The sequence below is a fragment of the Numida meleagris genome, chromosome 19 (assembly GCF_002078875.1).
Source record: "Numida meleagris isolate 19003 breed g44 Domestic line chromosome 19, NumMel1.0, whole genome shotgun sequence".
NCBI classification, from domain to species: domain Eukaryota; kingdom Metazoa; phylum Chordata; class Aves; order Galliformes; family Numididae; genus Numida; species Numida meleagris.
Genome location: NC_034427.1, coordinates 8216411 through 8233160, shown reverse-complemented (window position 1 = coordinate 8233160; position 16750 = coordinate 8216411). Strand labels below are relative to the sequence as shown.

Below are 16750 nucleotides of genomic sequence, written 5' to 3'. Positions count from 1 at the left end.
ATTTCTGTTAAAAAGAGATGGAGTAGGGATGAGAACTCGCTCATTAGCTTACATCCCTACTCTTTTAATGGGCTAACTCTGTCTCTAGTTTTTACCTGTTGTTGTTCTACCTGTTGCTGTTTTCTTGTTCTTAACAAATAAATAAAAATACAGCCAGGGAAACCCCAGGGATAGTGAAGCACAGATGTGTTAGCTGCAGTAGAAAGTCTCAATGCATTGACTGCCTTATAGTGGACAAGGTTTGGGAAAGCAATGGGAAAAGGTTTTAAGGAGAGTAGTGCTGACAGCTTGGTAGATATCCTAGCATAAGCTTTTCCGGTACTTAAGGAGAGAGATGGATAAGGTACTTATTAAACTGTTTTAGAAGCTAATTGATATGCATTTATCTTTCACTAGGATTTCCCAGCAGTTTTTTTCAGCTCAAACTATAATTACCTTTCAGTTAGAAACTACAATTACATTATGTAAGAGGAGGTGTAAACCACCCAGGAGTAAATTCCCTAAATGAAGGGAAATCAGGCTTTAGAATAGGAAAACATTGGGGAAGGGGAAGGAATTGAATGAGGCAGAAAAAAAGCTGAGGTGCTCAATGTACTGGTCAAGTGAAGGTGACACAGGTGTTCAGTCAGCAAGTATAGATAGTGGACTTGGTGAGAAGGCAGTCTTTAACACAAAGATGTATGGGTTTTGTGGGATGAAAGTATTACGTGCTTTAGTTAGCATTCACTGGGTGTGCAGACTGAGTTAATAATTACATTAAGATGGTACAAGCCTCTTACCAAATGTGTGTAAGAGGAAATTAATACATATTTCACTGCTGGCTCCACTGTTCACTACTGGTGTGCATCTCCCTGTTTTGCACATTCCCTTTCCCTTGGTATAGATTCCTTGTTATGAGCACTCCCTGGATGCTAGAGTTGACCATTAATGATATTATCAGCTTTTCCTAGGCATAAATCACAGAGGGGCTTGATCTACTAAATTAAAAGGTATTTATCTCTCTTCCATGTGCCTTTCTTTTATTGTAGCTCTGTAGCTGCAGAACAAAATCTATTGCTTGCCTTTAATAATGGTCTTGTACTTTTGTACAGGAATCTGTTTCTCACATCTTGGTATTCCTGTGTGGAGTAAGTATTAATACAGTCCTGTTTTGCAGGTGGAGAGGAGTTGTTGTCTATGTTGTTATGAAAAAAGTTAATAGTAGCTTTCACAACATAATCCTTACTTTTACTCCCAGGAGTCTCATACTGTGCTCTTGAATGTAAATTTCTATAAGATGTAATTGCTCTGTTTGTAGCAGTTTGGCTCCAAAAATGTTTTTAGGAGGGTAGATGTCTTAAGAGGGTGTTTATTGGGATAAAATGGTGTTTATTGAGCAGTCTCTGTGCAGGGGGTCAGCTAATGCAGTGAGTGAACCTTTCCACAGCACCTGGACCCACAGGTAGGCATTAATGCAGCAGCTGCTACTTAATTTTTCCAAAGCAGATGGAATTAAGGTTAAAAAAAAAAAAAAATGGAATAAGCAGAGGTGGGAAGCATAGTTGATGGAGCAGTTGAGTCTGCAAGCAGTAGGCAAACTCCTCTGCCATATTAATCCTGTCACAGAGCTGACCCTGCCCTGCAAGGCAAGTCGCTGTGAGCAAACAGTACTTAGGACTCGTTACACTGCACTTCTGCCTGGCGATCGGAGGCGAGGCCGTGCGGGAACGGCTCTGCTCCCCGCCCTACGGCTGAGGGCTGGCGGGGCGAGGCCGCGGGTTTCCCGCCCAACGCCGAGCTGTGAAGGAGCGCGCGCTGCTGGGCTGGGAGGCGGAGCCTGTAGTGGGCGAAGTCCTCCGGGAGCCGTGCGCAAAGCGAGGCGCGGTGGCCGTTCTAGGCAGCGGTTGGCCGCCATATCCGTCTCTATGGTAGCGGGGGAGGAGCAGCCCCGCCCAGCGCTCTGGAGCCGTTGCGAGAAGGAAATGGCGGCGCGGCGCGGCTGAGACCTTCGGTGGCAGCGGTGAGATCCCGCACCCACTCCCTACGGTGAGTGAGGGAGGCAGCGGGAGAAACACCGGGAGAGGAGGAGAGCGGGAGCCGGGCCGCCGCTGCGGCGGAGGGGTGTCGGAAAAGGGACGGCCGCCACCTCAGGCCTCGGGGCTCGACGAGAAAATGGAGGCGGGCGGGCGGTGCGGGTCGGGACGGCCGCAGGGCTCCGGGCGGGTGGCGGGGGGGGGCAGCGCGGCCTGTTTCCAGGGGACCGTCGGTGCGGCGGCGGGGCGAGGGCACGTCGGAGGCCTGGCCCGATTCCAGAGCAGGTCGGCGACACAGTGCGGGGGCCCCGGAGGAAGCCCCGAGCCGCCGCCCCGTGAGCTCCTAACGTGGTTGGGCCGCGGCGGAGAGGACGGCCTCCGCGGGCGGAGCGGGCAGGAAGGCGGGCTCCTCCATCTTGGGGGAGAGAGAAGGAGAGGACGGGCGTGCGCTGAGCCGATCGACGTCATGGTTCAAGCTGACGGCGGCGAGCTTCTGTGTGACGCCACAACCGACCTAACCGCCTTTTCGGTCCGTTTCAACGCATCCCGCTACCGGACGAGGGTTTCTCCGCCGCGGGCCCGTTATACGGCGGGATCCGGGCGGAGCGCTGCTCCTCGGGACGCCTCCTGAGCGCAGCCCGGGGCCGGGGCTCGGGGGTGGGTCCTGGCACGAGGTTACGCGGGTTTGCGCTGGGTGGTGAAGACGGCTCCACAGTGGTGAGTTCACCAAGAAAAGTTGGATTTTACCGTATTCTGGTGTCTTTCTTGTAAAGGAAGGAGAAGGAGTTGCATCGTTAGATAGTGAATGCCGATAATGTATGGGATATTTAAAGCAGTCAATGACTGGTACTATCTACCTTCCTCCCTCCCCACTAATGTACTTCAGTACTGTCCCATGGTGGGATAGGATCACCTTAGCTTGTCATTTTTAACTTGGAAAGAGCACTTCAATCTTTCTAATAAACTAAAAAAATGTATGTGCGATATGGATTACACTCTTCTATATATTCAATACTTAAAAACAGCGTAACATTCTAGTTTTGTTGTGCTGGTTTCATTTTCTGGGAACCTCAGGAAGGGAAAAATGCTGATTCCTTTTATTTAATGTGAAAGGATGTGTGTAGCATTCTTAAGATCCTTTTTAAAAATTATATATTTGAATCTAGAGAATCTTCCTGAGGCTGCAGTAGTAGTTATTTTCAGTGCTTAATCATCACAGCCTTGTTTAAGCATGTTCTTTGGCAGTTGATATTCAACCATCTTGATTAATTTTACTAAAACTTTTCTTAAATCTATTTAAGAGCTTTTTTTGAAGTGGTAAATTCAAGAAGTGCGGCTTCAACTACGTCTTGTAGATACATTTATAAGTGAAATTTACTAGCCATTTAAGCAGTTGGATTGCTGGTCAATGAAAGATGTCAATATGTAGTTAGTTACTGTACAAGTGTAGTATTTACTGTGTTAATTGTAATAGATATTTTGGGTTGTGCTCTGCCTTTATACGTGCTAATTGCTTATCATTCTTTGACATTTCAAGCTTTCTATAGGAATAAATACAGAAGTATGCTCAAAATAGCTTTTGGGAGTTAGGCCTTAAAACGTTTCCCTTAATGGTTCCAGAAACATTGCACAAAACCTTTTTAATGCACTTTGCTGGAGGAGTAACAACTTGTGTTAGCCTTTAGCCTGCTTTGATTTGCACAACTCCAGTGACTTGCAAGTCGAATAATGGTTGAATTCAAGACTCGAGTTTAAATATTTTTTTCCAATTTTTGGTTTGTTTTATAAGGGATATTTTAATTCCTGTTGGTGTGCAGATGAACATTGCTTTCCTACTGCAATTTATGTACACTACAAAGTATTTATTGATTTTTTTTAAAAAAATGTTCAATTGTAAGATGAATACAGTCATCATGAAAAGTATTATATGACTTGTATTGTTATTTGAATTTAAAAAACAAAACCAAACCAAGAGGAAAATATGCGACAAAAAAAACTCGAACTTCTGAAAGCAATGCTGATAGAACTTAAGAGCACAAAATAGCAAACAAAATTGAATACGTTTCCCAATGTATGATGGACTCGACAAAAGGTGTTGGCTCTACTTTCTTCTGCTTTAAGATTTTCCTGGGAGTAGATTATATTATTTAATTCCAGTCTAAGATTCTATGTTTAGAGTTTTAACTGCAGGCTTTTAGTTCTGTACAGCCTGAAACTTCAGCCAGAAATATTAAGTAGAGAGAGGAAGGGGAAGGATTACAAGGATTAGGCTGGAAGATTATGAAATGAAACTGATAGAAATGGAAGGAGACAGGACTGTACTAAGCAAGAGTAAGATTAGATGGTTTCTAGTTGACACAAGTGGTAGAGTCAGTCTGTGCTAGTTTTACTCTGAGCTTTTTCTGCCTAACGTCTGCTGCAGTGCTTCAGCTAGTAGGGCAGTGGCAGGAGAAGTGCAAGATACGAGTTAAACCTAGTTTATGCAGGAATTGCTCTCAGTCCTCTTCCTTAGGACCATTTTAGATCCACTGTCAAGTACACTTCAATGGTTGTATTGCTTTAAAGGTTGTATTACTATTATGTTTATATATAATACAACTTCTGAAATAAGTAGTGAAGTAACTTAATGAGTTTTAGTAGGGTTAGTCTCAAAAGTATTGATAGAATCTGAGGGTTAACAAGTATCTTAAAATTCCCACTAGGGAAGACACAAAAATTAAGTGTGTATTAAGTGTTTTCTTGTGGTAAACCCAAATTGAAATTAGTAATTGAACTGTTTACTGCATAGTAACATAATCAGTATATTGTAATTACTGTGCTTCACTGAGTTCTGAAGGAAAACCTCATATTTTTTATGTCATATAATGACACCTTTTTGGTGGTGTAAGAATGAAATTGATAACTGGTTTCAGATGTATTTTAACTCACTTTCTACTTCGTATTAGAAAGGGAAAATGTAAAAAACAAAGCGCTTTTCTTCAGCAGCTGGGTTGGTAGGATCAGAAATTGTAATCCTGCAGTTGCTCTGAGTCTATTTCTGTACACTTAGTTCTGCTGACAGCCGTAATTAGACATGCCAGGGGATACAGATAGATTAATGTAAAACTAAGATTTTTACATATATTTTTAGGAAGTATAACTAGTTTATGTATTGTAATAGTGCCAATTTGACAAAAAGCCCACACAGCTTTACTAATTAGTATAAAACTATTGAAGGAGAAGAAGGAATTCTTACAGTGCAAATATTCAAGCTGAAATTTGACAGTTCTATTATTGCAATATCATGTGTTTATAAATAAACAAGCAGTGGGATCTGGAAGAGTTAAACTGTTTCTGTTCACTTAACAACCCTGTATTCATAAGTCACAGTAAAGAACTGATTTCATTGGTACTTCAGTGGAGGAATATCAGACTGTGTGAATCAGTTTTTCAAAGCTCTTTGTTTCCTTTGCAGTTGCTGAAAATATATTTTCAGTGCTGCTGAGGAGGTCAGGTTTTGCAGCAGAAGTTGAACGTTTAAAAAAAAAAAGTCATATGTATTTGTAAAATATTTCCATTCAAAGTGGTGGAAAAGGAATGGTAAGGATTATTGTATAGTGAGTAATACCCAATGGCAGTCTAAGTTTGTAGTTGATATCTCTGTTTTCTAAGCATAGGACTGTGGCTTACAAAATTGGCTTTGTGGTTTTGAAGACTTCATTTAAGGAGATTTTTTTTTTCTTGGAATATAAGCTTTTGACCACAGGAAGGTGCCTTTTTTCCCCCCTGCTTTTTATATAAACGGGAAAAAAGAGCAGAACTGTGCTGCTTGTGATTGTTTGCAGTGGTTCTTAATTAAGAATCTGACTCTCTTGGTTTAGAGTAGATCTGGGATTAGTTTGCAGAGAAGAATGTGAATTAAAGCTTTAGATGGTGTTATAGGAGTAGTAAGTAAGTTAACTGTTAGATTGGTAGTAAGCCGGTGAAGTCTCTCTGCCTTGTGTGTGAAGCTCTGGGGTAGAAAATACCAATCATATCTCTATAATACTTTTCTCTTAAAATTAGTTTCTGTGTCCTTAAATGTGGAAACTCTTTAAGTATCAGCTCTTTTTATTGGAGTGACTATGGACCTACAATTTGGAAGATGTGTGCAGTATGTCAAAGCGCCTTAAGTTGAGGTTTGGCTTTTATTAAAATTCTGTCAGTACCATTGTTGGTTACAGTTGTTTTCCCAGCTATTAACTGTTGCGCTGGCAGAAGCTCTCAGGTATGCAGATACCTTGGCCTCTGTTTATGTAGCTTTATCCATTCAGAGAATGAGTGAACTTTCTAAGTCTTGCTTCTTCCTGAGATAAACCCCTTCTTTACATAGAAGGGCTGTACTGACGTGTTGGTAGAGCTTTCAAATTCAGTGTGCAGCTGCACTGATAAAACTGTATTGCACTGGGATGGTGCACACCTGCCGCCGCACCCTATAAACACAAGGTGCAGGTAAAAGTTCAGTTTTAATGGTGCCATTACCTCTGTGTGAGGAGCCTATGCCAGCCAGTGCTGCTTTGTTGAATAGGAGCTGTACCCCTTAATGTTTCTGACTTATGCAATTGTGACTGTGAAAATCAATAGATATTTTCATACTTCTATTAAATAAAATTTTAATGTTTGCCAGGGCTCTAGTGGACTTGCACCCCTAGCTACAGCACCTTGAAAGCTTCTGTGAGGAATGGCTGTTAACTGACCTTAGCTGTGAGAAGTTCACTTGGAATCAAAGCAGCATATTTCTGCTGCTTGTTCAGAAGAAAATAAATGTGTAATACTTGGTGCTGTGCACATTCTGCTGTATTACAGAGTGGTTCATCCTTTCTTTCTTTTCATTTTTTTTTCTGTGTAGTCCAGTAGAAGAAGGATATTTCAAATGTTTTGCATGGGAAAATTATTTTAAAGCCTGAGACATCCGAATAAACTTAAGTCTGTATTTTGTGTTGCATAAACCAGGGAGCTGCCTAAACCACTTGTTTTAGTTTGAGTAGCTGTGTTGCACTCTGCAGCTGCTCATTGTCTTTTCAGAGTCTTACAGTTCACCTGAGTCTGCTATGTGCCCATGGTAATATGGTTTTGTGCTTACACATTAAATTCAGTGCTTCAGGAGGTGCCACATTCACTGTGGGTTTGCAGGACTGCTGTCCTGTGTGTGGCAATGGTTTTTTAGGCACACGTAAGGTAAGTGAGTAACCTGACACAAGTCATGGCAGGGATGATGGTGTAGACACACGGTAGAGGGACTTAAAATAATGACTGAAGCCATTTTAATTTGGGAAGGTTCTTTATTACAGGAGTGAACACCACATGAAAGTATGTGTTCTTGTAATGAAGCTATTTTCTTAATTTTTTAAAAAAGTAAGCTGCCAGATCGGTTTTGTTTGCTAGTGAATTTTGTTACCCGTGTAGTGTTTCTTGATGCCTTTCTTAAGTGGAGAAACTGATCTTCCAAGGGTATAGATTTTCCCCTATCCTGCAGTGCAACCCTTTCTGTCCTGGGACAGCGTAATCTCATGTTAGTCACGTTTCTTCTCTTCCATTGCTTTTGTTAGGAATTTAGATGGGGTGCTACACAGCACTTTCCAGTTACTGCAGTTAGGCTTTGTGTTATTGTCACCTGCCTTTGTAAAGGTGGGTGGGGAGGTGAGGCAAAAGCACAGGAGGCCTTAGTGGAAGGATACAGTTATGAGTTTTGTAGATGTTAGTGCTGCCATCTTTGACAAATAAATATTGTGTCTTGTTTTGTACATGGGATTGGAATACTTTTGTGGTAGTAAATGCTACCATGGAAGTAGGTCTTGGTGCTTTGTGCTAATGTGGCTATATAGCACAGTGTTCATATTTGCCTAGATATATTACAGTTTACGCAGCTTAAGTTCTTCTGAAATGAGGAATAGAGCCTTCTTAAATTAGTGTGGGGTATTTATGAGGAATATGGCTGTATCACTGACATATATTACTGAATATGCATTGTTGAGATTACAAAGTGTGATAATGTGTTAATTTTTTTAATGGAGAATAATGTATTGACTCAGGAACAAGAAGATGTTAACTTCCACTTCTAAGCTGTTAGTACTGTAGGTTTATAATGTGATAGGCTTGTTACAGTCTTGGAATTAATTTAGTGTAAATAAACAGCAATAGATTTTTGCAGCATTATTTCTGATTGCTCTTTGTACTCTTACATCTAATAATAAGCAGTGAAACACTTTAAAGCAAATTATGTTTTTAACCTCTTTCAAATATGAAGTTTTTACTGGTATAAAATGTATTAATTGGGAATGCCTGGACTTCTGACCTTGAACTGCAGTGTGCCTGTAGCAGTAAAACAGTGAGATAGTAAATTATTCAGGAAGTGGAGTTGGGGAATGTAACTCAAATCTGTTTCCCCACATCTGGAGTAAAGCATTACAGCCACTGCCTTTCTCACTCCTTACCTTTGCTACATCTCTTCTGTTGCAATGTTCCCACTTCACAACTCTTTGGAAGGTATTTTCCTTCTTTCAGAAGGAAGGTATCAGAAATAGTAATCAGTGGGTACATTTTATGTGAAAATATGTACTACTTGAACATATGGAGGAAAAATGGTACACTGTACAGTCAAAGCTTTCTTAGCATAGGTGTATCTGTTCTGTCAGGTCTGCACTCGTTGACATACACCTGCAAATGTCAGGGACTCTATCAGCCTTGAGATAGGTGTGGACTGGGTGAGTCCTTCTCTGAGAAGTGGTGGAACTCTTCTCATTCACAGTCAGTGTCTGTTGCTTCTCACATAAGCAGTCTGCTCTTGCATCTTTCCTGAAAGAGCAGGTGGAGGGAACTACCCTGCAGCCTTGTGTGTAGTTGAGTGTGGAGTTGAAATTGGTCACTGATTAATGATAATTGCTTTTAATAGCTTTTTATGAAAGTAAGACTTTCGTTATACTTCAAATTTTTTTGTGGATGCAAGTACCTTTCTGCATTCTTATTAACCCTAGCTTTTTGAGAAGTTGTTGAACCTTATGTTATGATTCCTGTGATTGCTGGAGATCTCTGACCTGTCTTTAGGCCCTAACATTGAGTATTGGTAATGTATCTGAAGCATTAACTGGTGTTTTAGTGGACTTTGCAAAGCAGCCAAAGCCTTTGTCTAACTGAGCAGGAGTAAGCCCCCCTTGTTAAGTAACAGGACTAAATGAATCAAGTCCTGCAGGTGCTGAAGTCTATAACGTGTCTTGTGAATGCAGTTAATCTTGCTTTATTTATGTAGGGGTGTGTTATATGTGAGACACTTCAAAATGAAATACATTTTTCTATGGAGATGTAAAGGCACATAAGGGGACAAGAGAACTAATAGTAGCTGGATATCATCATTTTGACTAAAACACTTATGCAGGATGTTTGTATAGCCTGTAAATCAGTAGGTATGAGAACCTGTACAGATTACAGCATATTGTGTGAGCATAGAAGAGTAGCTCTCATTTAAGAACGTGCGGTAAGGTGCAGGATATTTTGCTGAGTGAAGCCATCAATAGGGATGAGCACTAATGAGAAGACAAAGAACATTATTCTTAAAATAAATTCCTCAGGAAGTAGATAGCTGGCAAGCTGAAATTAGAGAATTTACCCTGAATTTTGCCTTTGCTTTTTGTTTGTACCCAAGTTCTCAGAGAAGGAGGAACTCTCCTGGTTGTTCTTAATTCATGTTAAAGGTAATGTTACTAACTTGTCTTTCTATAGCTGTTTTTTCAAGTGAGATCTTCCCAGTTAATTGAGACAGGAAATTCATCATGCAATTAAAGTTCTGAAAAAGACAAAGCCTTTATGCAGTCTGTGGACCCATTGAATGCTTATTACCTCTTTAATTGTGTGAATTGGAGATAATTAAAGTAATTTGTTAAATGAACCTTTGTCTAAAAAAACGGAAACACGAGAAGGATGGGGAAATGTAGCTGTTCTTTGAAAGGTTTGTTCTGTCATGGTCAGGATTAAGATGGTAGATACATTGAGGCATCTAAAACAGCTTAATGAACCTAGCCTTCCGCAGTTACAGGTGTCTGCAGCTTGCCTGTCCTGCACTTACCATCTCTCAGCCATAGATAACTTGTAGCTGACCTCGCTTTCTTTTTGCCTCGCATCTGTGAACTGTTTGGTTACAAAAATGGCAGTATGAAGTAGTATGCTTCTGAGGTTTTGTCTGAATGCGAAAAGAAAAAGGAGATTATAGACTTCACTTTTTCGCTTAATTTTTTTTAGTGTATTGTGTGTTTGTGAACAAATGCTATCATAGTAGCAAGATCTGAAATTTGGGAATTTCTTTTCTGCCTCTTGTTAGATCAGTTGCAGATGGTCTCTGGAATTTTTTCCAAGGCTTATAGACTCGATGCAATCCTGAATGATGCAGGATTGCATCTAGAGAGATGCTGACTGTTGGCTTCCCACTGTTCTCACTTCTTGGGAGTTGATCACATTGGAACTGCAAGCTTGTATCAGATGAAGCTGTAATGCCATAAGGACTTAAATAGTTTTACTGTTGTTTTTTTGTTCAGTTCAAAACTTTTGCCTAAGCTTAGGGTTTTATGTTTTGTTTAGTGACAGTTGTGTGTGATTTTTTTTAAACGAGATTTTTTATTTATTGTTTTAATGCTTAGGATACTTAGGTTGCTTCTGAAATTTAGGTAGAGGATGAATTCAAGTGCCTAACTTTTTCAGGGGAATTATAAACATTTTCCTGCAAAGTAATAGGGTATGAAAAAAAAATGTAAATGTTTCCTTGGACAAATATTATTTTTCAAGATAGTCTGCGTCAACGTTTTGCTCTCCTTCTAGACAAGTGACTGTTGTGTTTCACTGGAATGCTCACACTGGTTTGCAAGCTTAATACATTGATCAGAGTTTGAAAAGGAAATCTTGGTGGGGGGGGCAAATAGGGAAGTACAGCTGGTTAAGATGCGATGAGCTCTTGCTGAGTGGCAGCTGAGCTGTTTTTGCTGCTTAAAAAGGGCTCTTGTTCTCTTGTATGTCTTTGCACTAGTTTTGATACTAATTTTTCATCCTTTGACTCTTTGGGGGTTGTTTTTCTGCTGGATTCATAAACCTGGTCAATTTACCTAGAATTCAGGTGCATGTTTCTGTGGTGAGGATGGATGGGTGCGTGTGATGCAGAGCACATGTAGCTGGCTTGTAACTGAGGTGAGGGGGAAGGCAGCATGACAGTAGCAGCCCAAGTAATGTTAGGGTTGCACTTTGTTCTTCATGGTCCATAACTGTGGATTGAATAAGCACTTGAATCCATTGTTCAATAAGGAACTGTTTTGTTAGCATTGAAATCGATAAACCTTGAGGTTTTATTGTCAAGGTGTACTTCGTCTGTGAAAGGGAAAGAGCTATTGACTTTTAAAGAAATTCATAACTTGCTTCTAACTTTATTTTAGTTATAGTTAGCCTTAAAAGTGTAAGTATTTTCAAAATGAGGGTTGCTTACTGCAGAAGTTCTGAACCTAAGCAGAAAAATAAATTTATTATTAACACTTTGTTCTGCCCCATCTTTTTTAAAGGTGGTCTGAGGTTTTCCAAAGGCAGGTGGTATCCCTTCTAAAGGAGATGTGGGAGAAAGGCCGGAAGATGTTTTAATAGAAAACCAATGCATTTTTGTAGCAAATGTAGGGGGTGGTTTAAATAAATTCTTAAGCCTACTGCACTTGAAATTATTTTAAAATTTTAGTTTTGTTAAGAATTTTTTCATCTATGTAGTAGAGGAAATAATAGGTAATAGCGGTAATAATAATTTTTCTTCATTTAAAACAAAAACAAAAAACCTCACCCACATTATTATTGCATAGAATTTCTTGTTTTAAAATTGTGTTAAAAAAAAATGTTATGTTAAACTATAAACTGTGTACTGTACAGCCTCGCCACTGGGTGGGGTGTGACTCAGGCTGAAAAATGCAGTTTGTTCAATGAGCCAGAACATCTCCTGAGAAGATGCTGATTCCACTTGAAGAACAAGTTTGTGGTATCAGCTCTGTTGCTCAAAGCAAAAATTGTAAAAAAGCATGTTGCTCAAACAGCCCTTCATACACCACAATGTAACCGTAGAATATGAGGGCAGTAATCTATTTAGATGATAGTATATTTAGTGTATTATTGGATACATTATTCAAATAATATGCGCTCTTTGTGTGTTTAAGAAATATAGTTTGTTTTCATAGTTGAACGTTAGAGTTGAACAAGAAGTGATTAGCTGACTTTCCCTCTTCCCTTAGGATTATCACTTAAAAATTGCGTGATGTGTGATGAGTTGGAGATTCTGAACAGGGAGATTGAAAGGTTATTACAGAGCAACAGCGTGGAAGAAAATACTTTGATTAACTCAGACTGTCTTCAGACATCATTGACAGAGTCCTTGGATATAATCACTGGTTCAGACACTGGAGCAAAATACGTATTAGAGCAGGTATTCAATGTTGTGAGGTATAGTACTAGGGTCTCTAAAACTAGGTTATTTTACTGTCTTTTTTATTTTTTTTTTCCTTGAGTGGGAATAGTTGACACAATGTATATAAAGTATGGAATCCACTATAGAGAAAGTGTAGAGGCAGGAGATGCTGACGTGGATCTAACTGTACAATACAGTTCCATTCCCTCCCCTCCCCGCAGAATTCTGCTTTCCCACAGTGGTGCAGATCATGAAATTTACTGTTTACGAAATAATAGTAGTCCACTAAGAATCACATTTTGGGAGGGTTTCTTCTTTCCCCATGTCACTGGTGTTCCCCTAGAGGTAATTATTACTGTTTAGGAAGTAAAAAGTGTTTCTAAACAGTAACTGGTTACTAGAATCTGTTTTTTAATGCTTTGAAGCAATTATTAGTATATCAGTGATTTTCTATACCTAGTATGGCTATTCCCCTCCATCTTTAATTGCAGAATCCTGACACCCAGAATCTGGCCCTTATTGCTGTTCTTTAAAGGCCAGTTGAAAAGTGACTTTTTTATCCCCTTCATCACATCCTCCTTTTCCACCCAAATTCTTCTACCACCCTACAGCAATACTGGAGAAGTCATGTTGTTTCTTTTTTCCTTGAGATTTTTCAGCCTCATTAACTCAGAAGCAAACAGTGTTTGTTTCACATTTTCTAAATGTGAATTGGGACCCTTGGACTAAATATTGGTCTTGTTTGATACTTGAAATGAATGCCTTGATTCTGAAATGTTTTTTAGGGGGATAAAAAAAAAAGTGTGATTATTAATGTCACCTTCTGTTCTCCGAAGCTTTTGAAAGGCTGTGCATTGCAAACCTCTTCAGAGAAAGGGACAGTGGTAGGGAATACTCCTTAATTGTTCCGTGATGAATTTTACAAACTGGTAAATGTTCCCTACTGGTAAACCTTGGTGTACTGATATAGTTTGACAGTGTTTCTGTGTTTTCATTGCATAATATATACTTAGTAAATTTAACTCTCAGAATACTTTTAAGTACTGGAAATGAATTTGTTGAATACAGCTTTTTACTATTCTGAATCTTGATGGCCTCACCATGAATTGATGAGTCTCCACTGTTGGTAAGTGGTGGAAGTAGTATTGCTTTACTTAACTTTTCATTCCTGTTTCAGTGTCTTTCTGGTAATAAAGAAATGACAAAAAGGCAAAATAAGAAAAGTTGGATTATAATGGAGATAAAACAATTCCAAGCTTAAGTATTTGGTGATAACTTCATAAATACATTGGTGTCTTATTTCTTTTTTTCTTTTTTGCCAGGAGTCATCAGAAAAAAAATCTTTGGTGTTTGGTCCTGCTTACAACTCAGAGATTCAGTCTGGCGCTTCTGAATCAGGAAATTCAGCATGTGCTGGAAGGATAATGCTGAATGACTCTGATCCTTTGCTGCCCTCTTCTGGCTCTCCTTTTAATTCGGCTCAACAGGGAGAAACTGTTCAAACCTCTAATGCTGTGTCAGGTAAAGCACACAGAGGGCATTTTGAAGAGACTTGTTATTTCTTTTCATTTTATTTGGAGTTTAAATCTCAATTTAGATTGCCTCTGCCTGCAATTTTTAGCATGTCTTCACCTTCCAAAATAAACAAAGATGGGACTTTTGACTGTTGCAGCCTTTTTCTGATGTGGGTCTAATTTTAGTGATGCCTTTAAAACAGAATAGTTTCTTGTGATTTTTTTGGATAATTTAAAGGGATTTCATACCATGGGCTTAAAGTTTTCTTTGTATTCTAATGGAAATGTTCAAATTAATCAGTTACTGTTTGAATTGATCTTCTGTAATTTTCTATCTTCAGGGCTAAATTTATGGTATTTCATGAAGCGACCTGAGTTGCAATTTAAATACTATGTTTTTAGCATAAATATGGGGTTTGAAATTCTCTAGCTTTGTTTGCCTAGCAGTGATGGTTATACTTTTTTTTAACACTGTTAAATATAACAATAGAAAACAGGAATTACACCGTAGGGAGATCATGTGTGATACTGCATCAAGCGCATTACTGTTGTGCTGTGTGTGAAATAAGGAGGCTTTTATCACCAAGGTACGCTGCAGTGTTTGGAAACAGACTGAAAAGTGTAAGAAGGGATGCCTCTGAAAACTTGCAGCTGTAATGTGTACAGCTTTGATGCTTTCAGTAACTACTGTTACGTGGGAATTCTTTAACATGCCCATTGGGATTAACTAGGCAACTCTTGTGACAGAAAATACATATCTGCTCCAGAAACATGTTTGGGAGATAGTTAGCTTTTCTTCTTGATGCTTTGAAAATGCTATTTCTGTATATCTATTTAATTTTGGTATACTTACTAGTGCACATTATAATCTTACATGAGCAATGTAGTTGCAATGGCTGCAAAATATAGTTCCTGAATTCTAGGAGTGCAATTTGCATTGCATATAACTCATTTAAAACATGACACTGTGGTATAATAGTAACTTTAAAAACTTATTCTGACTATTATTCCTGAGTGCTCAAAATGTAGTCTCAGATTTGTTTTATTTATGTCACTTGCTGCTGCTTCTCCAGTAGGAGAGTCTTCTACTGTACTGGGGAAGACATGGAGGTTTTTGTCCCCCCTACCTCCCCCTCATTCTGGTAGATCACGTAGACCAAAAACGTCCTTGCAAATAATGAAATCAGTGAGCAGCCTGTCTCAAGTATCATTCAAATGAGTTTTTTTTTGAAAAATGCTTCTGAAGATCTTGATTTTTGTACTGTTTCATATAATTTCATCTAGCGGATAAACCTTGCTAGAGAAGTAGTGAAGACTGTACGCCTTTTTGTATGTAATTTTTGAACTTTTTTTTGTCTTTAGTGTTTCAAGGTGGGGAGAGTGGTGTCTGTACTATGGAACAAGCTGTAAGCTTACAGCCAGTGTCATTGGAATCTGAATCTAATACTGACAACATGGAAAACAGTTCCCCTGGTAAGATTTCTTCTTAAATTGAGCAGAAAATAAGTTTGTTTGTTCATAATATATGTATGTTTTTAAATAACACTGGAGACCATAGCAGTTGGATTATTTTGGTACAATGTTTAGCAATGTTCTTAATTGCCACTGCTGGGGCAGTGCCATGTTCACAGGGAAATATTTGTTTTCAGGGCCAAAAATGAGGTGGAGATATGTACATCTGTTACTACGAAGAAAATAATACTGTGTTGCTAGGAAAAAAGTTTAGGAAAACCATGTTTCACCACCACTAATTCAGTAACTTTTCTCTTGGTTTCTAGCATCAGCTTTGGATGAAAAAGGTGAGCAAAGCAATGAGGAGGAACAAAAATCAATCAAGCCTACAAGCAAAGAGTTCAGGAAAACCTGGGGTTTTCGAAGAACTACAATAGCCAAGAGAGAAGGTGCTGGAGACATTGATATGGACTCTGGTGAACAACAGCCGCAGCAGCAGCAACAAAGCTTAAATCTCAGGCGTAGTGGGCGGCAACCGAAGCGAACAGAAAGAGTGGAAGAATTTCTTACCACAGTGAGGCGCAGAGGAAGGAGGAATGCTCCTATTGCTTTGGAAGATTCAAGTGAACCTGCATCCTGTCCAGCCACAGATGCTGAAACTGCATCAGAAGATAGTGTTGAAAGTGCTTCGGATATAAAGCCTGGAACTCGCAGGATTGGAACTAGGAGTTGTAAGGATTCGAAAGGCTCTAAAAGCAGATGCACAAAAGAGGAGGAGGAGGAGGAGGAGGATGATGAGGAGGAGGAGGAGGAAGATACTTCTGATAGTGACAGTGATGGGTTAACACTGAAAGAACTGCAGAATCGACTAAGAAACAAACGTGTTGAACAGAAACCTGCTCAGCTGACGTTGAAAGACATACAGAATCGCTTGAGAAAAAGAACTTCAGAGCAAGATCCTACAGAAACAGATAATGTCCAGTCTGATCAACCAGTTAAGACTGAATTATCTGTCAAACAGGAGCCTGAGATTGTAGATAACACTGAGATTGCAAGTCAGGTTGTTGTGTCTGAAGAAAACACGGAAGATCTTCAGGTTCAAAAAGAGATCAAACCTACTGCTGGAGCAAAAGGGGTTGCGGATGAGGAACCTGAAGAACTGCCCAAAAGCAAACCAGAGTCTGAGATTTATGACCCCAATGCACTATATTGTATTTGTCGTCAGCCTCATAACAACAGGTAGGCAAAACTTTCAGTTAAAAATGCAGTGGAAGTAGCTGGAATTTTTGTCTGATGGAAAAAAGAAACCAAATGCTATGGCTTACTTTTTAGATGTATGT

General features: G+C 39.5%; 1 protein-coding gene across 3 annotated transcripts in view; it reads left to right on the top strand.

Annotated features, from left to right (window-relative positions):
- Positions 1002-16750, top strand: part of DIDO1 (death inducer-obliterator 1) — a 48177-nt gene continuing 32428 nt past the window's right edge. The window contains exons 1-5 of one of the 3 annotated variants that reach the window (XM_021417100.1): positions 1002-2025; positions 12272-12462; positions 13767-13965; positions 15321-15431; positions 15737-16649. In XM_021417100.1, the coding sequence (XP_021272775.1) occupies positions 12295-12462; positions 13767-13965; positions 15321-15431; positions 15737-16649 (1391 nt within the window). In that variant the 5' untranslated portion in view covers positions 1002-2025; positions 12272-12294. Of the gene's footprint in view, positions 2026-2599; positions 2730-12271; positions 12463-13766; positions 13966-15320; positions 15432-15736; positions 16650-16750 lie in introns of those variants that run through there. The other 2 variants (XM_021417101.1, XM_021417102.1) reach the window with 2 other exon arrangements.